Source organism: Cupressus sempervirens, chromosome 5 (assembly GCF_028749045.1).
Source record: "Cupressus sempervirens isolate cs-2001-9-10 chromosome 5, ASM2874904v1, whole genome shotgun sequence".
NCBI classification, from domain to species: Eukaryota; Viridiplantae; Streptophyta; class Pinopsida; order Cupressales; family Cupressaceae; genus Cupressus; species Cupressus sempervirens.
In genome coordinates this window covers 1,019,986,594-1,020,014,291 of record NC_143122.1, presented here as the reverse complement: position 1 = coordinate 1,020,014,291, position 27,698 = coordinate 1,019,986,594, and the positions used below count along the sequence as shown (strand labels likewise).

The following is a 27,698-nucleotide window of genomic DNA, read 5'->3' as shown; positions in this document are numbered from 1 at the left end:
TCCTAATTCTTTTCCTATCCATCTCCTCTTTATTCGTCTTTAGTATTTTATATATATCTTTTTATATATCCTTCTCTCACCCATCTCCTCTTTACTAGTCTTTAGTATTTTTTATATATCTTTTTATAAATCCTTTTCCTACCCATCTACCCATCTTGTCTTTACTAGTCTTTAGTATTTTTTATATATCTTTTAGAATATAATAATTTGAAAGAAAGGTCAAATTTTCAAATCCACTTAATAGTCGTGTAATTTCAATATAGGCCATCTTTCCTAATGTTTTGAGAATGTTGTCGAATTCAATTCAAACAGACAAATAAGCCATCTTCATGCAATATCTTGTGGAAGTAAGATTGGCCATCATCTTCCTGCAACATTTTTAGTATTGTGCAATTCCAAGATAGGCCATCTTCCTGAAAATCTTATTTAAATGCGGTGTAACTCCACGATAGGCCATCTTTCCTCATCTGTGAGTATTTAAGTTTTCCGTTTGCAAAACAAAGAACACGACAACTTTTATGAAGCTATTCAAAGAAAAGATAGGAAACACCATAACCCCTACACATTTATTGATCATTATGTCTTTTTCTAGGGAACCTTAAACGTCCTTAAGCTGATAGAATTAAAGCGTGCGGTGTCAACTGTCAGGATTCAATGCCGGCCATTTTGGTAAATTTGCTCGCCCAAGGCAACACTTTTCAGCTCCTCCTTGATTTGGGATAAAACGCGTCATGCATGTATTCTCCACCGTCCGAAGAAGTCTCAGGGAGCTTTTGCTGAAAATAAAATGGTAAGTCATTTGCATTGTGCTCTTCTTACTTTCAATGCCGCGCATGCCGCGCATGCGTTGCCACATCTCCCAAATTTTGCAGGGTAGTCTGTTTTTCTGACAGCTAAAAATCCATGCAGAAAAAGAAACAACAAAATCTACGAACAAAAACATCTAACACAATCTATGGAAAAAAAACGCCAACACACATCTATGTAATACTGCATGCAGTGAAAGTAGACCTTGTTTGTGTTTCTTGTAGTAAATTGAAGCTGTTGGAAAGATGTCAAGTAATCCATGGCTGAGCAAAAGTAGGTGGATGAAGTACGATTCGGATGAGCAGCCTGAGTCTAAAACTGGAATGGGCAACAGTCCAAAGGGGGAATTTGAGGTGGCACATGGGAAGGAGATGACATGTCTGAGAGAGTTGAAGAGTCTGAGGGATGAGTTGCAGGGGTGGAAGAACAAATGCGCCAAGATGGAAGGGGATTTCAGCACAGAGAGGGAAAGATGGAAAAAGGCGTTGGTATTCAAGCAGAAGGAATTGATTAAAATGAAGGGGCAGTTGGATAAAATGGCTGAGGACTTGGAGAAGATCCAATTGGAAAAGGATAGGTTGGCTGGAAAGTCTAATAGGATGGATAAGCTGATTGAAGGCTTGAAGAAGATGGCCACGGCTGGCTTGATGAATGAACTCGACAGAGACAAGCACAAGCTTTTTGTTAATATAATCAAGAGATATTCCCAGGACTGCAGTTTTTCCGACAGTAAGGACACTGTTAGATTGGGGGATTTTGGGATGGCTGTTAAGCGGAAATTGGGGGAGATGAAACCCTTGCCGGAAGTTGGTCTCGTGGGTTTGAGCAAGAAGGCTAATATTTCTCAATGCCATGCTGGCCTCACTAAGAAAGATAACATCTTACAATGTGAAGCTGGTTCGACGAGTCTTGTTAAGAATGATAAGATTTCCCAGTGCCAAGCTGGCCTCAGCGAGAAAGATAATACCTTGCAATCTGAATTTGGTCACGTTAATTGCAATACGAAAGACAAGGTTTCGGAATGTGGAGTTAGTCACACGAATTTATGTATAAAAGATGAGACTCCTCAATCCCAGGTTTGTCTCATGAATCTTGACAAGAAAGATGGAATGATGGACGTGCGGACGGAAGTGAAGGAAAATGTGGGGGCGATGAAGCCTCATTCAGAAACAATGCTCACTGGGGTCAGCGAAAAAGATAAGATCACGGGAGGTGATAACATCATGGAAGATAGCCAGAGAAAACCACATTGTTCCATTACAACTCCATTGGATGATAGTGCAGGCAAAGGGTTGCTTAAACGAGGATTTGATGATTTTGACAAATGGATGGCTGCGGATAAAGAAAGGGAAACAAGGGAGGCGAGTCCCCAGGCTAAACGTTGTAAAATGGACAAGATTCGGCCATCTAAAGACATTTTGGAAGCCGTGAAGGCCAGGGACGAAGAAGGTGCAGAATTACAAGAGGTGCAGGAGGAGATGGAGGTCCAGGCGAGGTGCAAGCGGTCGGATGGGAAACAGTGGAGATGCAGTTGCCCTGCATTGCCAGGACGCACGCTGTGCCACAAGCACTTTTCTCATGCCTTACTAAAATCATGGAAGAACAAAAAAACAAGGTCCGAGTGGGGCAATGCTAAGAAGCCCAAGAGCATTTCTACTATTGCCGAGTGTAAACGGTCATTTACCATTGTTACCAGGCAGCAGGAGGAGAATAAGAAAAAATGCTTGTCCGATGATGAGGAAGAAGATATTTCTGAGTCGTCGTTGGACGAACCTCCCATGAAGAAGAAGAGCAATTCAAGGGTCAAGGATGAGCAAGAGAATGATCCTGATTACAGCCCTACCATGAGGAGGAAGCAAAAATATGAGAAGTTGGAGTCTTCCCCTGTCGAGCCTGTGGCGTTGAATGCAGGGTATGAGAATTTAGAAAAGGGAGCATGTTCCAATGACTGTTTGACACCGGACATACATAGTTGGGAACAGATAGATCTGGTGAGTAGAGATGGGCAGATGAAGTTGTCCACCCAAGTCCTTTTTGCTTCATTTGATCAGAGAAGCGAAAGGGCTGCAGGGGAGAGTGCTTGTTCTGCTCTAGTGGCTGTCATTGCTGACTGGTTGCACAATAACAGAGATTCAAGGCTAACTAAACCCCTCTTTGATGCTTTGATACAAAAAGGTTCGTTAGAGTGGAGGAAACTTTGTCAAATCAAAGTATACAAAGAAAAGTTTCCGGATGGACACTTTGATCTTGATACCATATTAGATGCAAAGGTATGTTCCCTTTCTCTTGTAGCAGACAAGTCTTTTGTGACCTTCTTTCAGCCTGAAAAACTGGGAGAGTCTTTTGAATTTCTACAAGAATCTACGTCTTTTGACAACATTTGGGAGGAAATTATCGATGGATCTTACGCTAGGGAGGATGGGAGTGATGGACCACATATTTATATAGTTACATGGAATGACCATTTTTTTCTTCTCAAGGTCGAAAAAGAAGTATGCTATATAATTGATACACTGGGGGAAAGGTTGTTTGAAGGATGCAACCGAGCCTATATTTTGAAGTTCGATAAGAACACAACTGTATACCAGATGAGAGAAGAAGAAAAGAGTAGTGGTATTAGTCAATCTGCACCAATAGAAATTTCAAAATCTAATGCGAACAAGCTGCAACAAGAAAGTGCTAAAATTGGAAATACAGGTTCAATTGAGATTTCAGAGAGCAAATATGTTGAAGGAAAAGTGATTTGTAAAGGAATGGAATCTTGCAAAGAGTTTTTCAAGGGTTTTTGGGCAGCTCTTACATTAAGAGACTTAGAGAGTGATATAAAAATGGGCCTCTTGGGAAAAGTCCACCCATATCAACGGTTGCAGATTGAGTTTCACTTTACTTGTTGAAAATCCTCGAGGGCGATTGCAGATTAGCGTACAACTTTGATTTAGTTGTTTAGACTTGAGAGGTACATGTCCAAAAATTGTTACTCACAAATGATGTATTGTCGAGCAAAACTCAGCAACCAGATGATCCTTGCCAAGTGATTCAAAATTTTGTATAATGATAGGGTGTCAATACATTCCATGGTAGCCAATCCATTCTATCTAGATCTCTATGATAGTCTGATATCAAATTTCCGGTCTGATATCAAATTTCCCAAGGCATTTCGAAAGGCAGTATTTTGGTCAGGTGTGGATGCTTGCCTCTTCTATGGTTTTCAACGTTACATTTTTCAGTGGATTGTTAATACAGCAACTGGTTCACACTGATGATAGTCTTGGAGGGATCTCTGTGCATCAGATTTATTTTTGAATTTTGATAATGGTCAAGAAATCATATTATTGGCAGTGGTTGATGCTTTTAGAACTGATGCTCAGATCGATGAGCTTATTCATTTGATGCCACATATGTTGCAATAGCATCTGAAACTGAGGTGCAAATCTTCTCATCTGTACTGTCTTGATGCTTGTCAATTTTGTATAATGAAATTTTCTTTCTCAAGTGTTAATCATTTGCTGTCATTTTGCATGAATTGATCAAATGTATATTGCAAATATGAATTCTCCTTTTACGTGGGTTAGTTTTCATGCACTACTATATTTTCATCCATGTTTGTCAACACAAGAGAAGAAACACATGCACTCTTCTTTAGCTTAGGCTGTTTCGACTTTCTGAAAACTAGCTTTGTTATATTAAGTTTAGCAAGGGTTTAATGTTATTGTTGCACTGTTGTACAGGCTCATCTCCATTAGGGTTCTAGAATGTGTTAGTAATAAGCATACATTTTATTATATCATTCAAGGTTTGAATCTTTTATCATCTCATACGTAATAACCAGACATTCTTGTTTGCCCAGCAAGAATTAGCAAGGGATGGCAGGGTCCTTTAAAACTTTATCAACAGTAAAATGGTTACGATAAATGTAGTTTAATTTGGGAACAGAAACCCTTTGAGTGGAAATTTTTATGGCTTTAAGTCTACTAAAGAAATATGGCTACATTTCTAACATGTTAGAATTCTGAAGAGCCCAAAGATGGATATTTTCCACCATACAATTCAGTTTGATTACACTGTTGATAAAGGGAGGTGATCTTAATATTGTGAGATTACAGCAACTTGATCTCTTTTTTGTATTATGTTTAATTGATTGTCTACTGTGTACGATTCTTGACCAGAATCTTCCCAAATTCTAGGTTAATGTTCAAAGGGATTTTAAATTATTTTCTAAAACAAAAGTTGCTGGGTATTTATCATTTCTAAGTTTGTTTGGGATGCAGATTGGTGAGATGTTTTGTCACAATTGATCATTTTTTCTAGAAAATTTTCCACATTTCTTTTTTTATATGAGTAAATCCCAATTTTTTTGACATACCAAGTTTTAATGTTTCTTCAACCCAAGAAATCTCTAAAATCAAACCTTCCAAATGCCATATCTATCTAGGAGAAGTAATATTTTGGACATCTAAGAGGATATAGTTCATTTACTTCATTACACTGGTCTCCTCATTGACCTTTTTTTGTTTAGTACTGTACACACTCTATGATTAAGTGTTTACAGTCTGTGGACATGTTTGGTGGTTAAAGCTTCACAGGTAGCTTTTTAAATTCTCAAGCACTGAACTGTATGGTTACCTCTAGTTTTTAAAGTTTTAGCATCAGTTGTATATCTTTGTACAAACATATCTCTTAGTCCCTTTTCTTTGTAAGGGTGACAATCATCAATGTTGCTTCAAGGTTTGATTTGTCTTCTTTGGTGCCTCAATTCTACATTCTGGTCTTGGGGCACAGTCTTAACTGCGTTTATATGTTATTTAGAGGGATTAATCTGTCACTCCAAGAAAGTATTTCAGATTGTTATACATCAAACTCCAAAATTATCAGAATCATAGTGCATATGTTGTGTCTGTACCAAGACCTTTCACAAAACACATTCTGTTATACAAAAAGAGCAAGAGTAGCACTATTGTTCCTCTCTGGCACAATTATCACTTGTGTCCATAGCAATGAAAGACTTAACCTGTTTCATTTTGTTTTTGTTAGTATCACTTTAGGTCTACTTTCAAAGGGTTTTTCATGAGTAACTATAACCATGTACAAATAGAGGGAGCTGGAAGAACACTGAAAAATTGAAGGAAGGATATGTAGATGTTCAATATAGTAGTTGGTTTTCCCGACAGGGATTTTACTTTCCTTTTTATGTTTACCTCACTTTGTGGAATGGGCATGTGTCACTACAGCACTCATCCTAAAGGTTGCAAGGCCTTTGTGTTCAAGCCAACCTATGGCATTGCCAGGCATCGGTACTGTGGAATTCTAAAGCATAACTCTGAGCCTGTCCTCTATCCTCATGACACATGTCTTGATTGTATCTTCATCAAAACTCAAATTGCATGGACTTGTTGATGCGAGTTTAATGCCACTACAGCATGCAAAATTAAATATTTAGTATTCCGGACGAAATGACAAATTTTCAACTCCCTCTTAAATAAGTATGCTCATATGCTAAGTGACATATATGGATTTTGTGATCAAATGAAACAATGTCAAGGTTCCTCCTTAATTGTGGACCAATTATATAATGATGTGAGACAACCTCAAGTTTTCTCCTTAATTGTGGACTTCCACCAGTTATAATGATGTGATATGCTAGGTATCACAAAGGGACTTAGCTTGTTCATTCAAAGGAAGAACTACTCTACTAAATTCCTACCAAACAAACTACAATGGATAAGGGCTGAGAAAGATATTCTACTTATAGAATGCAAGAAACTAAATGTCTTTGTGACTGTACTAGACTTAGTTTAGTCTGACGCAGTGCAAGGCAGGAGAATCCCCAAAGGAGATGTCCTAGCCCCCAGCTATACAACCATGTAGCGGAAACACAATAACAGGAAGCAATAACACTGCAAGATCTGATACCAAATCATAATAATATATTCATAAAATATAACTAATTACATGCAATGTGCTGGGCTATAAGGCCTTCTCGGTTACGGCCAAATACAAAGCAAGTAATAGTTTTGCAAGATCTCTCAAGATCCAATCCCAAACCCTAGCTAGTCCAGATTACACTCTGGTAGAAACCTCCAAGGAAGATCTCAATTTGTGCTCGCAAGCCCACCAAACAATCTCCTTGTTTTCCAAGCCGCACTACTAGCCCTTCTCCAAATTCGCTCTTCCAAGCTCCTCCACTTCTCCACGATGGATGAATAATGCCTAAAGACTTCCCCACAACCCCTACTTATACCAATCTAAGCCACAGGTCGGCCCATAACACAAATTAAATACAAATACATAAATTAAATGCCAAAGTCGGCCTCCTACAACAATTAAATTCCCAAAATCGATGTCTTGGTAAAATAGCGATATCTCCTAGCTTCGAATGAATTAGAACTCGAGCTTCGAACCGTAGGTAGAAGTCTAGGTCCTCTTCCATCCCTGAAATTTTCATCCTCTAACTTATTGTAGAAAATTAGTTACACGACTTGCAACAGGCACCAAATTTCCAGAGCATGCCGAGCTCCCAAGACCATGCTGAGTGACCAAAGACCATGCCGAGTCCCAAGACCATGCCGAGCAACCATAGACCATGCCGAGCTCCTAGTGTATGCCGAGCACCAAATTCCTTCTTCAACCGAGTACCAGTCCAAGCATCCACCAAAGCAATTACCGAGCCTCCTCTCATGAACTCCAAAGTAGCCATCGAGCAAAACTAAGATGCTCCTGCATCATAGTCATTGACATCATAGTCATTGACATCAACCGAGCTAGTGGGATTTCCTAAGATAGATGTAAGATGTTCAAACTGTTACCATTCCGTTAACAACATCCATCGATATATATAAATATGCAAACACTACTCGAAGTAAAGCTCATGAATATGCCATTCAACTACGCAGGACAAACTTCCAATCCACTAGCAGCAAGTGGTATGGTCTAAGAAAGTTCAACTAAGATGCATCCAAAATATCTCCCATTCAACTAAACACTACCTCTAATTAACAAGAAATGAAATCCTAATCTAAGTGAAGAAATCTAGAAACCATGCAATAATCCAAAATAATACAAGCAATTCACCATGAAGACCAATAATGAATCAAGAACTACTTGGTAGTAATTATTACAACAATCTCAACAAGTCTCTCTTTTATAAATGAGAGTAGAAAGGTTAATATAGGAGTCCTAAATACAATGAGTGACCGGGATTGATTTAAAACAAATGACCCAGATTAACTCAAAGAAAATCCTAACAAGGGTTGCTACAAATGTTAAATGCTCATCCAGTGACAACAAGACACCAACTTGTGGGCGAATGAGACAATTCAATGACACGAGAACCGACGAGAAAATTGCATTGTGGTAATGTATTAAATGCACTCTACATATCCATTTGAAATATTAAATCCTCTTCTTTAGTTTTAGAAATTCTTTATTGTTCCTAGAATCCTTTCCTTCTGATGTCTTGATTTTGTAATACTTGAATCCTCTTCATTCCCACCTCTATTATTTGAAATTCCTTGTCTTCTTCATATTCAGACTTGATCCTTAGGTCAACCTTTTGAACATATTGACATCTTTCTTAGTATATTAAGTTGTCCTCAACCCATTTCCTTGCATGACTTGATCATCATCATCATCACTCTTTCGATGGGAATCTTGTCCTTCGATTATTCTCGCTCTTTAGACTTGTCCTTGCTTCCTTTTTCATGTTCTTATGCTAACTTTGGTGTTGGAATCATCCTTGCATATTGAAAGATTTAACCTCCTGGGAAGTCGCGGTGCTTCACTTCTATGAGCATTACCTAGATCCAATGAGTGCTAAGTGTTCCATTCATTGTCACGAGAGATGGGTTTGTGTAAGCCACTACTCATGAAACATGGATCAATGAGTTTGACTCAAGAACTACACAGTTGGATCCTGATAGTAATATCACAATTTGACTTGCTTTGATCTCCTACTTATCAATTGATGAGTTTAAGGGGCTTTCTAATGAATGGTTAATAAGACACAACACTTGGTGAAGGTTTTGCTAATGGGGTTGCAAGCATAGTAGGTTAACCATGGAGGAAACTCTATAGTTAAGTGTGCTCGAGGTGAAGTAGTACTGGGATGGGTGACCTTCTAGGAAGTCCTAGTGCTTCACCTCTGTGAGCTTCACCTAGATCCAATGAGTGCTAAGTGTTCCATTCATTTTCATGAGAGATGGGTTTATGTAAACCACTACTCATGAAACATGGGTCAATGAGTTTGAGTCGAAAACTACATAGTTCAATCCTGGTAGTAACATCACAATTTGACTAGTGTGGAATATATCTCCTACCTATCAATTAATGAGCTTAAGGGGCTTTCTAATGAATGGTTCATAAGGCACAACACTTGGTGAAGGCTTTGCTAATGGGGTTGCAAGTAGAGTGGGTTTAACCATAGGGGAAACTATGTAGTTAAGTAAGCTCAAGGTGGAGCAGTATTGGGATGGGTGACCTCTTGGGAAGTCTTGGTGCTTTACCTTTGTGGCATTACCTAGATCCAATGTGGGCGCTACATTCCATTCATTGTCATGAGAGATGGGTTTGTGTAAACCACTACCCATGAAACATTGGTCAATGAGTTTGACTTGGAAAACTACATAGTTGAATTCTGATAGTAATATCACAATATGACTTGTTGCGGAAAATATCTCCTACTTATCAATTGATGAGCTTAAGGGGCGTTCTAATGAATGGTTCATAAGGCACACCACTTGGTGAAGATTTTGCAAATGGGATTACAAGTAGAGTGGGTTTAACTATGGAGGAAACTCTGTACTTAAGCATGCTCAAGCTGGAGTATTAGTGGGATGAGTAACCTCTCGGGAAGTTCCGATGCTTCACCTCTGTGAGCATCACCTAGATCCAATGAGTGCTAAATGTTCCATTCATGGTCATGAGAGATGGGTTTGTGTAAATCACTACTCATGAAACATGGGTCAATGAGTTTGACTCAAAAACGACATAGTTGAATCCTGGTAGTAACATCACAATTTGACTTGCCATGGAAAATATCTCCTACTTATCAATTATTGAGCTAAAGGAGCTTTCTAATGAATGGTTCATAAGGCACAATAGTTAGTGAAGGTTTTGCTAATGGGGTTGCAAGTAGAGTGGGTTTAACTATGGAGGAAACTTCATAGCTTAGTGTGTTCAAGGTGGAGTAGAATTGGGATGGGTGACCTCTTAGGAAGTCCTGATGCTTTACCTCTGTGAGCATCACCTAGATCCAACGAGTGCGTTGTGTTCCATTCATTGTCATGAGAGATGGGTTTGTGTAAACCACTACCCATGAAACATTAGTCAATGAGTTTGACTCGGAAAACTACACAGTTGAATCTTGATAGTAATATCACAATTTAACTTGCTATGGAAAATATCTCCTACTTATCAGTTGATGAGCATAAGGGAATTTCTAATGACTGGTTCATAAGGCACAACACTTTGTGAAGTTTTTTTCTAATGGGGTTGCAAGAAGAGTGGGTTTAACCATGGAGAAAACTCTGTAGTTAAGTGTGCTCGAGGTGGAGTAGTAGGATGGGTGACCTCATGGGAAGTCCTAGTGCTTCACCTCTATGAGTATCACCTAGATTCAACAAGTGGTAAGTGTTCCACTCATTGTCATGAGAGATGGGTTTGTGTAAACCACTACTCATGAAACATTTGTCTATGAATTTGACTCGAAAACTACACACTTGAATCCTAATAGTAATATCACAATTTGGCTCAAAAACTACCCAGTTGAATTGATAGTAATATCACAATTTGACTTACTGTGGAAAATATCTCCTTATCAATTGATGAACTTAAGGGGCTTTCTCATGAACGGTTCATAAGGAACAACACTTGAAAGTTTTGCAAATGGGATTGCAAGCAAAGTGGGTTTGACCATGGAGGAAACTCCGTAGTTAAGCATGCTCAAGTTGGAGTATTACTGGGATGAGTGACCCGGTGCTTCACCTTTGTGAGCATCACCTAGATCCAATGAGTGTTGAGTGTTCCATTTGTTGTCATGAGAGATGGGTTTGTGTAAACCACTACTCATGAAACATGAGTCAATGAGTTTGACTGAAAAAGTACACAGCTGAATCTTGATAGTAATATCACAATTTGACTTGTCATGGAAAATATCTCCTACTTATTAATTGATGAGCTCAAAGGGCTTTCTAATGAATGGTTTTATAACATGCCCTTTTCTCGGGCCTTGGCTAACAACTGGCATATCATCGAAATACAAATACTACTTCACATTCATGAGAAGGCAGTTATAACAGTTATGTTCATGCGAAAGAGATTAATGGTTACAATCAATTTAACTGAAATATCTTAACTAACAATTGAAGGCATCATCAATAAATCTAAATAGAGGATTTAAGTTTTCCATACCCTCAATTTTGAAATCGGAATTTGCCTAGGGCAGCATTTACAAAACATGAGTTAGTCCACATATACCACTTAGGGCACAAATAGCTATATCACTGTATCGTAATGACCAATACTATTTAGGGCATCAAATACCAATATATCATCGCTTTCCTTTCCTGTTGCTAACTATAGCAATAACATATAGTTAAAAGATACATTCATATTCATTATTCACATTAAGGATAGTTATAATAACCATCAAGTAAGCCTATCTCATGCATACAGATACATTTCATGTTCAATTAGAAAATTAATTGAATTAACTGTTTTCTAAATACATTTAAGAGGAACTGATTTCTAAGCATCGAAGGGAATCATTGATTAAACAACATTAATCAATCTAACATATCGTTCAACTTGTAACTTCAATATCATGAAAGTAAAATACCCGCTACCAGAAGATATTGAATGTAGATCATATCTCTATCTTGTACAAGCCTTGGCATCTAGTGGAGAGAAGCATTGTCAGGGGCTTAACCTCCCAACCACGGATCTTAACTTATCCCCACACATTCTCAATCGAGAAAGGCCCTCCCTACCCGGAAATAGACATGTGATACCTTATCCAACCATTGAGCATCCTAGTATTTAGAGTATCAACCCACCGCTCAACTAGACAACCAAATCTAAAACATTGGACTATCATGAGTTGACTCGATTTAAATCCCTTTTATTACTTGCTAATGTGTTACTGATTGTTCTTTCTCTTATCATGCAGGGATGTTCCCGTAGTTTAATGAATATCAATACACACCCTTCATCTTGACCATGTGGGTCTTCCTGGACGAGTGTCTGAGGTGATCTGCTATAACATTATATATTCACAGCCATGCATACTGCCCGACCTGGGTCTATAGCTTGACCAAAAATTCAGATTGTTTTGTAACTTATTTATTGGTTTTCTTGAGAGTGTTGTCCCTTATCTTAGAGACATATGGAAAATGCCTCTGTATAAGCTTGCACTGACGTGAATTCTCCTTAAAACCAAGTTCTGATATGGAAACATTATTTTAATATGAAAACATTATTTTGTCATAAATCAGTATTTTTCTATGAACTCAGTAGTTTGATGAACTATCAGTATTCAAATATGAGATCAATTGTTTCATTACACTCTTTACCTATCCGAGTTGCAATCAGTTATTTTTTTTAAGGCTTATACAAATGCATAGCCATTGTGATGAACTCAAAAAAAAGAGAGCTTTCAAAGTGCAGAAACCTCTTAAATCAAAATGAGCATGAAAAGCAATGCATAACCTGGCACGGACCACCACCTACTGGTTGGCAATATCTTATAGCAGTCTTTGATCTTTCAACATTGGCATTCGCAAATCAATCAATTTGCTTCTATGAGTCACAGTCTTTGCACAAAGAATCGTGGTGGAATCACATGCAATTCACATGCTACCATGACTGGATAAATTGATGCCAAAACAAAGCTATCGTAGCTTGAGGGTTCACTGTTGTAACATAGTTTTCGCGGTTAGATATGATTACTATCATAGAGTTATCATGGCTACAAAATGAATGCTAGTACAAAGGTATCGTGGCTAGAGAACAAGCAAAATGGAGCTTCCATCTATAGCAATCTGTGCCCAGCAATAAGTCCGGCTGATATCGTGTGACTTATGTGTGGCTGAGTTTAGAGATGCAATTACCATGGCAAGGAGGCGTAAAACAAGGTATTGAGGAAGATATGTTGCAGAAAAACGTGAAGGGCTATGTGGAAATATTTGGAAACCTTCCCCTTGGCTGTCCCATAAAATTAATATTTCGGTTTTGAGAATTCGTTCAATTTCCACTTTAATATGAACTCTAAATTTAAATTATTTAACAAAAACATTATATGTTAAGGTTTTGTAATTCATATAAGCATGCTATATGCATTTTTTTATGAATATTTAAAATTTTCATATATATACTAAATTTTCCCAATTTTTATTTTTAATATAGGTATCTTCACTACTGTCCCCTACTCCAAGAAAAAAAAATCCATCCCGGAAACCCATCTCATTATCCCCCTTTCCCCATGTCTTGGAAACTTGGGGTAATGAAAATTCCAGACAATGGAATTTCAGGATTTAGAACACCTTTAGAGGTATTGCCCCCACAAACTTCTTTGACTTTCTAAGCTCAAATTGAAGCTGGAATGAGATCTTTGAAAGTTTCTATCTCGTTTTATCACAAATCACTTGGTTTCAACTCCACTTCCTTAACTAGCTTGACCCTTATCACATCTCAGACAAACTTGTCTTTTTAGCAGGCCAAAATTGCCCAAACTCACTCTCGTGCTTGGAAACTTGGATGTTGTTGCCACCTAAGATCAGCTAAGACAGCTACTCATACCGCGAAAGCAAAAAGTGGGGGTCCCCATTTGCATTGGGGTGATTGTGTGAAAACCTCATTACAAGAACCAACACCAGGTCTACAGACACAATGTGATCCGACGGTTAAAGTCTGAAATCATGACCGAGATGTCTAGTTTAGACTCCCCAAAACACAGATCTGATTATCTAATTAATGTACTAATTCTGATTTTTTTGAAGACAATTGTGCAACATGTCTAAATAAATTAGAAATCAGTCCATAAACCTTGTTAAATGCTACCCAAACATCAATCTTGAGGGTGGATCTAGGGGCTTTCACCTCAAACTTCTCCGAGAGAAGAATGCATTTCCACCATGCCTCAGTGCAGAGGGTGGATCAGAGGGCTTTCAGCTCAAACTTCTACCAGAGAAGAATGCTTTTCCACCATTCCTTACTGCAGAGAGTGGATCCAATGGCTTTCACCTCAAACTTCTCCTAGAGAAGTATGCATTTTCACCATGCCTCTGTGCAGAGGGTGGTTCCACCATACCTACTCGTAGAGGGTGGAATAAGGGATTTTGGCCCGAACTTTTCTTAGAGAGAAGAACTCATTAACAAGAGATTGCACCTCAAACTTCTTGGATAGAGAAGAACTCATTAATAATATGTATAGGAATGACTAAGATTCTCTTTGAATAGAGACTCCCTCTCAGTAGGGACAACTTTGATCACCATAATAAGATAGCTGATGTAATATCCCTTTGGAACTGAATATCTCCCTTTGAATATGTATCATCCAGGCAACATCCACATCTGATCTTCTTGTTGCACCTTGCAACCAAGAGAGATATTAATGACTCATCAACTTATAATAGAAATCAATGTTAAAATCATGGACTATTCCAGTGATATAAGAAAGATTCATGATCAATCCTTCAAAAAAAATGAATACTAATCTCTTTGTATTTGAATGCACAAGAACTCAATAAGACATTCTCTCACTGAAAATATTGTTGGCAAAACCAAATATGAATGATCCCTGTAAGAGCGTTGAGAAATAAAGCATTTAATATGCACCATTCAGGGACTATCAAGCACCATTCAGTGACTATCAAGATGAACTCTTGAATTCGTTTGATGACATCCTCAGAATTAGTTTGCTTCTCTTTTGCAGAAAATATAACTGCTATGACTTCATGGGCAGTTTCATGGACAGCCTTATTCAATGCACTCATATGGTTATCAAAACACTTGCTATGCTGAATATATTCAGACTGCTAAAATGCTTTCACAGTTGAATAAACACAAAGATTCCCTTGATCGCTGTTATCTAACCAGGCTCTGATACCTTAATAATGTTTTTGACTAGAAAATTAGGTAAACAACAATAAGAAAAGTAGAGAAAGAAGGCACAAAAGACACAAGAAATTATCCTGGCAAAACCTTTCCTCTTGAAAGTCAAAATACAGCCACACCATGGAAATATCACTTTTATTGATAATAAAAATGTTCAAGGACAATGCATTTCACTTGATACAATATATATAGAGAATAGAGAGACTCTGCATTGCACAATTGAAGGTCTCTTCAATTTCCAAATATAAAACTCTTCGTATTTCCATATGCATGCCTCTTCGCATGACACGTCTCTTTAAATAATATTATCCTAAATATTATCACAAATGTCTCTTTCAGCTGAAGATGACCATAACGGTCATAAGGATCAGATTTCTATTTTATAAAATCAGGTCATAAGGATCAGGTTTCTATTTTATAAATTCAGAGATAAAGATCTCTATCGCAGCTACAATCTTCAACACCTCATAGACAGAAAATAAGAACTCGGAGTCATAAAAACGTCCACATTCTGAAAGGTATTTTGAGGACACAAGTGTTGAAAATATTTTTTTCAACATAAGACATATATCTGATATCTGAAAACAAAACCCAAATAGAACTCACTGGGCACTTCTCTCCTCAAAATCAAATGGTTTTCTGTAAAACTGTTCCCCCAAACACCCTGCAATGAATTCAGATAAGGTTTGATTGTTTGTGAATTTTTAAAGATTTTTTCATAAACATTGCACCATTAGGTAGGGTTTCAGACTTAAGTCTGGTCCTTAGTGAGTTCACAGCTTCTTGATGTCATGGACTTTTCTTCTGAGCTGAGTTTGACTCCGAATCCAATCCTAGGACAGTTTTGTTAATTGTATGCTGGAAACTCTGATTTTTCTCCCTTGCAAATGACAGCCTCTTGAGAACGGACATAGAGTCTGCGGACTTCTCTCTTCACAAACACCTATGCCTTGATGAAAGTTTGATCAATCTTGAGCTCCCTTGCAATGACTTCCTAGGCACCTTAACTTCAGACTGTCATCTCTAATGATGGCTGCCCTTACACTGACTGTATTTGCATTTATAGCAGGCTTGAATAAATGTGATGACCTCTTGCAAACTCTTCCTTTACTTCCTTTCACCATTTTCTCAAATTGCCCAGCTTTTGCTTGTTCTAATGATTTCAAACATTGGTCAACTCCTTTAATTTAATTTTTATTACTTCTGTTGATGGGCTTTTTAAAGAGGGCTTTGCTTTGAGTTGCACCCACACAACTAATGCCCTTAAAGTCATTTAGGGATGTAAGAATTTGCCTTAGGGCAAAATTCTCCCAGGAACTAATAACTCAAACACAAGCACAACTGTAGACCAAAAATGGATATGATCAATTAATCAGAGTATGTCCTAATACATTACTCTATTCAGTATATGCAAACACACTAGGAGTGCCTGTATATAAAGGCCTCTTAGGAAGCACCTAGAATGTCTCTAGAAAGAATTAGGAGATGAGCATCATGTCAACTAAGCACATGCCTTATCCATCATTCTAGATGAGTGAATAAGAATGACAAGGTTGTAGACACCATGTGCTTAATTAGTGTGCTAACTCCTGTGTTGTAGACACCATGTGCATAAAAGAGGTGCGAACTCCTATGTTGTCAACATGACAACTCACAAGGGAACACATACTCCTAGGTGGTTAATAAATAAATAAATAAAAATATGTATTAACCTAAGTAAACTTAAGTGAGTGTAAATAGTAAATACTTATTTACACCAACACCCCCCCTTAAGTGCAACTTAGGGGAATGCACTTAAGTTCACAAACACTAGGATGAAATGCATGATGGGTCCCGGCTACTAGTTCATGTTAGATACCCATGTACATAATGAAGATGCAAATCTCTCATAAAGTGGGGAAAGAGGGAAAACCTCATGGGAAAAACCCTCCCCCAAAAAGAGAGATGAAAAGGGATGCATGGATGGATGGAGTGATCAAGACCCCCCATTACGACATACATCAAGTATATACAAGTGAGAAATGAAGAAGGACAAAACCCCCTAAGATGAAAAAGTACCCCCCCCCCCAAAAGGAGGAGATGAAGTAGTCCCCCCCCCACCCCTAAAAGTAGTGTGCCGACCAGTGAGAAATGCTCCAATGTAGAAGCTGATCCACGATCGTTGAATGATGTTCCTCCCCTTTGGAAGAAACAAATGTAAGGGTACAAAGGAGATGCGTCCCCTGTATGGAGAAGGAATCTCGAAGATGAACGGTGTCTCTGAAACTTGTTTAAGTGTCCCTGTGTCAATGTTGATGATGGCTTCCTCAAAACTATTGAGAAGAAGTGCAAATCGAACAAGGAGTGATGTAGAACCTGTTTCAAAAAACCAATAGTCTTCTCAAATGACAAAGAGACCTCCTGCAGATGTTGTACATAAGTATCCACAATCACATTAGCCCGCAAAGACTGATCATGTAGAGAGTGGACATGAGGATCAAAGTAAGCCCTCGCAACAATTGTAGTAGGATCGTCTTCAGCAAAGAGAAGCGGTAGATCATCAAAGAAGTCTTCCAAATCTACTGTGTGTGACTCCAAGAATAGAGCTGAAATGTCGGACAGGAAGTCATCACTTGGAAGACAAAGTGTACCCTATTATTCTGAAGTACATGAATTTGTCATTGCGGCAAAGAATGAATTATTCGCCTCAAAGAGAAGATGAATATCATCAATAGTGTCTCTCACATCTTCAATGTGAGACTCCACAAACAGGCCTGCAAGGGCGGAAAGGAAGTGGTCGCCTGAAGGTAGAGTAGGAAGACATAAAGGGTCCCGTTGCACTGAATTTGAAGCATCTGTGACTAGAACAGGATCAATAGGAGCAACAAGAGTATCTAGAGGTGTAATCTCATTTGAAGAGGAGTCAGCTGCAACTGGAGGTATGAGATCTTTTGGGAATGGAGGAATGTTTGGATCTCCATACGTCTCCCAAAGATACATCCAATTATCATAATGATCAGATTTCTTAAGGTTAGTAAGTGAATCCAAAACCTCATAATCAGTATATAGAAAGAGAACAGTACCAATGAGGGAAGAAGTCTCAGGATCGTATGTAAGTCCTCTCGCATATGGTAGTGCATTGTGTTGACTGAGAAATTTGATAGCAATTTGACTCCATTCTTGATAGTTGTCTGGGTGCAAATAAATCAAATTTGCCTCTTCCATGATGGACCAATCAATGTGACCTCCAAAGAATCAAAGAAACCCCCCCGAAAAAGATGCTTTGGCACTTTATAAGTAGTGCGTGTACAATGGGCCACTTGTCAAAATGAACAAAGTGGACTTTTTGATTTTGCTTTTATAACTACCTTTTGAGGCCAAAATCTGTCACTAAGCACTATAGCTCAGATATACAACAATTTTGAAAAGTAATCAAAGCTTTACAATGCAGAAAAAGCCCTAGTTCTGAAAGTGAGAATTTTGTCCACACAACCCTAGAATCTGACTGTAGATCTGGAAAGTAGACAAAAAAAAATGCACTTTCAAAAAAAACAGAACCTGAAAAAGTGACTAGATGTGCCCGTACAGAGCGTTTGAAATTGCAAAATGCAGGATTATGCAGGTACAGTCCCCAAAAAATGTAATTTCTAAAAAATCCTTGCACCAAAACTAGAAAAGAACACTACCACTGGAAACTTTAGGAAATTCTACCCAATTAAAAAAAAAGTGCACCTGAATCGGAGTCCGAATGACCAAGTTATGGGCTCGCAAAGTCAGGTTGCCAAATCAAAAAGCAATCTGGAGAGGGGTTTGGTAGGAAAATTAAGTGATTAAATTTGACGGGCAAATGGCCGTCGCAGCAGTTGAAAAATCCTTGGTTTTGAGGGTCAGATGGCTGTCAAATTTAACCTAGCAAAATGATGATGTCAGCAAAAAAAGGGCCCTTTGGTGATGTGGCAGGTGACGTGTCATACCGTACTATACGAATGCTGACGTGGCTATGACACGTGTCAGCGTACGGTCTTGCTAACGTGTCATACGACTGTCCACGTGGCGAAGCTGACTGTGCTGCCTATAGTCGATGACGTGGCAGGTCAAGCTGGCTACTTTGTTGGTAGTTGACGTGGCTTTGTTCCATGTGGCATGCGCTTGTTAATCCGCGTGGGTTGATTGTGTATTTGCTGACTGTATATGTTGCAAATACAAAAGCACTGCGTGGGCAGCTATGAGGCCGCTGTGTGTCTTGCTGTACTTGTGTGGCGTATGTGTGGCGCTCTCCTAGTGAGAGAAACTGACTCTGGCAGAAGAATGTCAGCGGGCGGAAAGGATTTAATGCGCGTGCCAGAAAAGATTCAAACTGGCCGGAGTTCAGTCTGATTGCCGAAAACGTATAGCGCGGGGGCCTGAGTTTGAAAACCGGTGCCAGGTTCTGTTATGTGGACTGCCGGTTTTTAGTTTGGTGGGGTACCGAATTGTATTGGCGGGCTCAGTATTGCGATCACCGAAAAATCCTTGGCGGGCCGGGTTTTTACAACGCCGGCGGGACTTAAAAATAGTCCCACATTGGTAGTGTGTACACCCGCTTGGGTGTTATACAAAATTGATCGCCGTAGAGTGCAAAACAAAGCACTGCCGGTGATGTGGGCTTGCCGCTGGTTGGAACTTGAGCCACGGTGGGAGTAAGCCGTTGGATTTTCAGGAAGTTTGCCGGTCGATGCCGGATTTGGATTGTGATGCGCCCAAATTTGTTGTATGGCCTACAATTAAAAAAATTCCTTTGTGCAGGGTGTAGGGCCGGGATCTGATAGCCCGGTTCTTGTACCAAAAAAAAAAATTCTCTACAACCTATCCGAAGAGCAAAATTTTTTTCCGAGAATACTGACGAAAATAAAATAAAATTGCAGAGAATTAAAAAATGTAGATCCGAATAATTAATTGTAGATTTGAAAGATTATACCCGAATTGCAAATTGGGGCCTTCGGATGTAGATTTGCAAATTTTTTTTGCCTCAGAGTCGACTTTGGGCTAGGTTAGCTGAATTTATAATCGATATTCACCGAATCAGCGTTCCGGACGCAATGGCGAGGTCAAATCTGGCTCTAGACGCTCGTACTTTCTACAGTAATCCGGATTCAGGCTGAGGTGTTGAAGCAACAATGGTCTCGAGCGGCTATGTGATGAGAAAATCTCCAAGCTCTGATACCATGTAAGAATTTGCCTTAGGGCAAAATTCACCTAGGAACTAAGAACTCAAACACAAGCACAACTGTAGACCAAAAATGGATATGATCAATTAATCAGAGTATGTCTTAACACATTGCTCTGTTTAGTATATTCAAACACACTAGGAGTGTTTGTATATAAAGGCCTCTCAGGAAGCACCTAGAATGTCTCTAGAAAGAACCAGGATATAAGATAAGCATCATGACAACTAAGCACATGCCTTATCCATCATTCTAGATGAGTGGATAAGAATGACAAGGTTGTACACACCATGTGCATAAAAGAGGTGCAAACTCTTGTGTTGTCAACACGACAACTCACAAGGGTACGCATACTCCTAGGTGGCTAATAAATAAATAATAAAAAATATGCATTAACCCAAGTAAACTTAAGTAAGTGTAAATAGTAAATACTTATTTACACCAACAAGGGACAAAGTGGAAATTTCATAAGGACAAGGTCAAGTGGAGATTCCTCATTCACAGGGACTTCCCTCATTTCACGCTCAAAAAATATTACAAGTGTTGAACTAGTGGAAAACCTACCTTTAGAGGGCCAAGGGGGAAATCCTTGTCCACAAGGACTTTCCACTCTAGCCATTTAAATAAAATAAAATTAGAACTAATGAAAAGTTGACCTAGAGATGGACTTTTAGCCTTTTGACTTGGTTATAATACCTAGGACTGAAAATTTGTCTCCTATCCAGGACTTTATTCTTTTTAAAGGGGAAATTCACCTTTCATTTAGATTTTACCCATTTTTGAAGTGGATATTCTGTTTTCACAGGGACTGAGTATTTTTAAAGGGAAAATTCACCTTCCAATTGGATTTTGCCCATTTTTGGAGTGGAAATTCAATTTCCATCAGGATTTTGAAGTTCTTATGCATTACCATGTCATTTTAGCCTGAATTAACAAATAAAATGTCATTGTAACATTTTCTGGGCCACCTGACTAGCTAAAATATCTCAACACAACTTTTCTTTCAAACCTCCAGAACTTGACTGTGGTGATCCTTAACCCTTTCAGCTGTTGTTTGTAGTTACAACCTTAATGACTTGGTCACCTAACTCTTCTTAACTCTTTAAGGTCCGAGTTAATATTTCTACTGCCAAAACCTAACAACTATGTGCAAAAAGAGGGGGCCCCCATTTTTAAAGGGGCGATGGTGTGAAAAGGTCACGATAGAACCCACATATTGTAAGATCAGGGCCTTTTACAAAGGGGCATCATAGAGAGACGTTCCCAAAGGAAACAAGGAAACTGTAGCAACATGGCATAAAACCAAGATTCAGCGTGGGGGAAGTTAACAAGTTACCTTCTCAAGATGGCGAATCAGTCCAGAAAAGTGTATTTGATATCCATACCATGAGCATAAAGATTAATGCCATAAAATATCTGATATGAAGATGGTTGTAATAGCCATTAGGATTAGAGCATGAGCTCATAATGCAATGGTAGTTGCGAGTCCTTGTGATAGGGAGGTTCAAAGTTTGAATCACAAGAATTGCACTCAAGTTGGATGGTGTATGCTGGGCATTGTAGTGGAAAGGAATCATTGTTCAACATATATTTCCCAACGACTGGCCAGAGAATGAAATGACAAAATCTTGCTTAGAATGTCTGCAAACATGACTGCAAGTGCAACTTTGTGAAAGCCGTTACACCGTATTCTGGGCAAGACTCTCTATCTAAGCATTTGTCATGAATGAGATTGTTTCTGTGAACAATATATGTGGGCCGATTGGAAAAAAACTGGGTTTGAAAGCCTGTGTTAATATATTTTCTGCTATGAGAGCAACTCGCTTTTAGTTATTCACATTCATAAATATTTGAAGTTGATTTAATGATGGATGGTTTATAATCAGTTCTCAGCACCACATGATAAACTGAGCTAAGCATCCGTCAACAAGATTGTTTTTCTTCAAGTACAAATGTTTTGAGGAACTATGAGTACATCCGACCACTTTCAGGATATTGTTATGAAGAATGACGTGGATTGTGTCTTAACAAATTGGTCCAATAACGGCATCGAGAATTGGCATTTGCTTTGAGGATTGTGGCATTCCTCAACTTTCCACACATGGTTAACAGGTGCATGCAGTTGTGTATTTTGTTTTAAAATTATGAAATAAATCGGTGCCATATATCAAAGTTATGGGAAATATCTTTATGCTTGAATTCATGGAATTTTAAATGTCTGAGGAATAAAACGGAATACTTAGCTAACCGGTTGTCATGGGGAAGCCCTGAAATTGCATGTTCTATGAGTTAATATCATTGTTTGAAGCCACATTTTCCGGTATAAGCTTGTTTTAATTTGTTTGCTTTTCCTTCCAAATTTTTGAGTAATAAGTTTGAGTCAGTGTTCTGTACCATCCCTAGAATCTTTGCAAACAACTATACCTGGGTTGTTCAGCCAATTTGATCATGTGACCAAGTTGGGCCTCAACTGTGATGAAAGTAATCTGAAGGAGGAATAGTTTATGTGGCAAAGTAACGAAACTGTATCCAATCTCTCTGATCCAATATATCAGGTATCTTGCTAAACAAATTTGCAGATAAGTCTCATTATCTAATCTAATATTATAATTGCTATGAGAGTTCATATTTTTAAATTTGGATATTTTATTTGAGCATTATAGGTCCTTAAACACATCTGTGTCAAGACTATGTGAGTTATTATCACCCACAGGATAATTGAAAGAAGTATAAAAGGTTATAGTTGTGGTAGGTCAATAACTATCATTGTGAAGTTACGAGATTAGTGGTATGATTCCAAACTTATTGATCCGACATTACTAAGGAAACTTTGGCAGAATCAAGAGTCGCCACATTGAGCATTTTTGTTGTGTTAACTACCGTATCAGCTGCTGAAGATGAAAGCTAGGTGAGACATTGAATATTCATCTTGTGTGAGTTGTAGGTGAGAATTAATAGATAGTGGGCTTGTATCTGGATTTGACTGTAATCTGTGGGTTCTTTCTTTGCACTGGGTAAAGCATGTGTATTATATTGCCTAGTTCAAGTGTGCAAATACTCTACAGTGACTCTTCCTTCCTATCAGGTTAGAGATCCGAGGTAGCTTGAGCGGTAGATGGAAAGTGCCAAGTCCTTTGTAGAGGATCAACAAGCTCATGAAGCAGTGTGGCTTCAAAAGCTCCTTGTTTGGTCAAACATTGGAGCCAATTGTCATTTATTGTGATAGTTGAAGCTGTGTGAAGCTATCTATTTCAGTGTGAGAATGTTGCCTTTGCTAAGAGGGACTCTTAACATCAATTGCTCTTGTCATGTGCAAAAATGTATATTCCTATGAGATGGAAAAAATATGAGGTGAAAGTCCTTGAAGAGATTATCCAATGGAAAATTGTGTAATATATGAAGTTATGAATAATTTAGATCACCTAAAAGTAGATAATAATACTTTAGTCCTTGCCTCTTGTTCATGTGTTGCAGTGATTGGTGGCAATTAGACTTTTGTTGCTTCTGCTAATTTCCTAGAAATATTTTGGAGCCAAAGGGTTTGTAGCTCAAATTGTTAAGAGCAAATTGGTGAGGATAATGTTATGTAATATAGAATCAGAAGCCATCCACCAAGGTTCAAACCCCCAGAGGTGCATTCAGGCCAGGTTTGACACTAGGATGAATTTGTTATATTGGATCCCCCTGAATATGGCTTCTTAGTTGAAGGAGGCTCGTAGTTTAGATGTATGCTTACTCAAATTGTTGTAATCTGCTATACAAGGACACAGATGCTGTTATCTATGTCTGCTAACAAATTTACACTATAAAAAAAGTTGTGCATTTTTAATAGAGTGAGAAGTGATCTACCAATCAATGCTTAAAATAATCACGCAATCATGTAGCATATAGACTGTAAGGTAAGAGCTACCAGAAGTCCTTGAATGACTAATACCACATTTTATGTCTGCGAATTACAATTTGGAAATGTAAAGGCATTGCTTCAAATGGATGAATATAATTCATCATCAAATCTACATCAAGGACACCAAGGTTCCAGCTTTGAAAGGCTGTTGGAAAGACAAAAGCTAGGGAGATTGGACAAAGATTTTGAAGAGGCTGAAGAATCTGAATTACAATACTCAGCCACACATGGTAGGCAGTTATCGACAAAACTTAGTCATGGTTGGGTGAAAATGGTTAGAAGTTTATTTTATCAATCAACTAATCAATCAGTTAATATACTAACAAAACTAATGTTATGGGTTGTTTTATGGGGAATCAACTGCGAAGTTACTGAGTCAAACACTTTAACCCGTATCTCCCAATGCAACATACTTAATTCAATTCCCGCAAAAAGAACCTAATTAAATAATGGGTCATATCATCTTCTTGGGCAGTGGTTTCTAACCCTTTATTACTGAATTCAAAATGTTCAACAGTAATCTAAGAATTTACAGACAGCTGTTATCCTACCACATGTGACTGCATATAACGCCATATGTGACTGCATATAACACGACCTCAAATTGAAAGCGTATATATTAATACATTGATATCACTAACAATTGTTTGTGTCTATGTGTTTGTGTCCTTGCATTTTGTTAATGAATATTTATTCTAACTGCTATTTGGGAAAAAGATCACAGACATTTGGAAAGCAAACTATATGTTAGTTCAAAATGAATTCTCCTTCACTGCTTTAACTTTTTCATCTATGTGAAAACCCTCCTATATGTCATGACTAAATTATAGCTTCTCTTTTTATGGATGGTTGATCATGGATTTGTAGTTTTCAAAATGTATATCATAATTTCTAAATCTTATTCCTTCATCAAGTATAAACCTGGAATGCTAGTCATGGATTTAAAACCATAGTGTCCCCAAATTTTATACGGCTATATTATCTTGATCCATTGCTCAAATTTGACCTCGTTTTCCCTTTTCACTATCTTGTCAATAATTGCCCCAAAGCCAACCCTGTGAATACATCGCAGAAATATCATTGCTCGGATATGACAGTATTTAATGAAGCTGCTTGACAATCTCCTCAGTAATATGCTTGCTAACTCACAGGACGGACGAAAAGCCTGAACAAGAGAAAAGTAGTAGTGAAATTTCCTCAACACACGGCCCAATCCAAATGTGACTTGGGATTCTAATAAAAATCCTGAATTTTAGAACTTTTTGATCGATGAGGTCCCACCACTTCCTGGTCTTGGCTTCTCTTCGATCATTTGCTTTACCCGGTTTAACCGGCTCTTCAATACGATATTCGCATCTTTTTAATGACATTATTGAATTTACTTTGTATTCAATTTAATTCTGGGTGAATTTGTTCGTTTTACACTCTGCAAACCAGGAATCAAGTTCCGTGATTAGGCAGATTTAATAAAACAATCCATCGGGTCTAATTTGATTTTTGAATTCTAATGAACGATATAACCCAAGTTTGCATATTGTTTATTGCAGGGTCCACGGAAAATTGTCAAAGGTGATTATTAAGAAAGAAATGGAGGAGGAAGGCAATGTTGGAGCTGGATAGTGCTGTTTCAGGGTCTAAACTTGCACATGATAAAACTCGATTTTTGTGGAAATTATGAGGTACCTTGGTACACCTTTCAGAAAATTGTCAAAGGTGATTATTAAGAAAGAATGGAGGACGGAAGGCAATGTTGGAGCTGTATTGTGCTGTTTCAGGGTCTAAACTTGCACATGATAAAACTTGATTTTTTGGAAATTATGAGGTACCTTGGTATACCTTTCAGAAACTTGTCAAAGGTGATTATTAAGAAAGAATGGAGGACAGAAGGCAATGCTGGAGCTGTAGTGTGCAGTTTCAGGGTCTAAACTTGCACATGATAAAATTGGGTGCTGTTTCAGGGTCTAAACTTGCACATAATAAAACTGGATTCTTGTGGAAATTATGAGTTACCTTGGTATACCTTTCCACATTGCAGTCTCTCTCATATATGTGGAAATGGTATTTCAATACATGGGAAATTCTAAGGCAACCTTGGTATACCTTTTGGTATCAGAGTCTCTCTTATTTACGAGGAAATGGTATTGTGAAATTAGGAGGTACCTTGGTATACCTTTCCACATTAGAGCCTCTCTTATATATATGTGGAAATGGTATTCCAATACATGGAAAAGTGGAAGGTACCTTGGTACACTTTTTGTTATTGGAGTCTCTCTCATATATGTGGAAATTGTATCTCAATAGACTCAGTAAAAAATTATACTTGGATTGAGAACTGGTAACCTATTCCAATACATGGGAAATTCTGAGTACATTTGTGTACTTTTTCTTATTGGAGTCTCTCTCATATCTAAATATATCTAAATAGACTCCAATAAACTTTTTAAATGGGAAAATAAATTTATTTCTTTGGCTGAGAAATGATATTCTAATCCATGAGAAATTCCGAGGTACCTTGGTATACCTTTTGGCATTGGAGTCTTGTCTCATATATGGGGAAATGATATCTCAATAGACTAGGAAATAAACATTTTAAATGGGAAAATAAAGAAATGAGATCTCAATAGACTTGGCAATAAACTTCTTAAATGGGGAAATAAAGAAATAAACTCCTTAAATGGGGAAATAAAGAAATGATATCTCAATAGAGTCAGCAATAAACTTTTTAAAATGGGAAAGTTCAAATGGGAAAATAAATTTATTTTTTTGGTTGAGAAAATTTATGTAGCCAGCAAAGTATTTCTTGAATCATATGTTTATTATTTCTCATTTTTATCCCTTAAATTTTTTTTTTGGCTCTAAATGAGAGGGTAATGGGGGGATTTATGTCTACTTCATGGACCCATTGTATTCAACCTTAGACGTAGGCCCAAAAATAAAGTGTTTTTTTGTCCCCTAAATAAATTATTAGACCTATTTAAAGGGATTAATAATAGAAAATCTTCATACAGAATTGAATTAATGTTGTCACTGTCAAAAATAAATTAAAAATTAAAAATGACAGGAAGTGGGGTAGTTGGATAAACTCTTTTAGACTTATTTTTCCAATCAAGGCCTTGGAAGGCTTGGTAACACACATTTCTCACTCAAAGAGGAAAAGTTGCTCTTTTATGGGGCTCGACTTTTTAACCTCTTCTACTTGGTGGAAAATTTAACCCATTGTCTTTTCAATTCAAGACTTTTTATTTAAAAAATAAAATCTAATTAGTAATAAGATAAAGTTGGATACCTTAGCATATAGTTTTGAAGCTCTATTTATTTGACCAACAAATTGAGGGCTCTTTTTTTTCGTCTCTTCTTTTTCAAAGTTTGGTAATGGTTGTCATCATATCTTGATTTGTCTGTCTCCAATGTGGACTTGTAGGTTGAATAAAATTTGTTGAAATGTGGAAATCGAAAGCAAATTTAGATTCTCAATAAATTGTTTGGATGATTCTACTTTGATAATTGCCATCAACTTTAGGTTGAAATGTACTATGACTGAACAAACTAAGCTCATTTTTTCATGGGTAAAAAAATACAAGCCATATCTTTCCGGAATGCCACTTTGCTAAAAATGGTAGAATGTTTGCTTGATGAAGTCTTTACTATCTTTGATCATAAATTGAGTTTTGAAAGATGTCCTTGAAATTATTGATGAT

The 27,698-nt window shown here is 37.8% G+C and overlaps 1 protein-coding gene across 2 annotated transcripts; it reads left to right on the top strand.

Annotated features, from left to right (window-relative positions):
• Positions 1-666: 666 nt before the first annotated feature.
• LOC149559408 (uncharacterized) lies at positions 667-26,386 on the top strand. Of its 2 annotated transcripts, XM_089833309.1 has the most exons (3): positions 667-790; positions 1,032-4,231; positions 25,548-26,386. In XM_089833309.1, exon 2 carries the CDS (start codon positions 1,053-1,055, stop codon positions 3,699-3,701), a length of 2,649 nt encoding a protein of 882 aa, XP_089689435.1. In that variant the 5' UTR covers positions 667-790; positions 1,032-1,052; the 3' UTR covers positions 3,702-4,231; positions 25,548-26,386. The 2 variants fall into 2 exon arrangements, with proteins under 2 accessions (XP_089689435.1, XP_089689434.1); XM_089833308.1 differs by having other exon boundaries at positions 782-4,231.
• Positions 26,387-27,698: the final 1,312 nt, after the last annotated feature.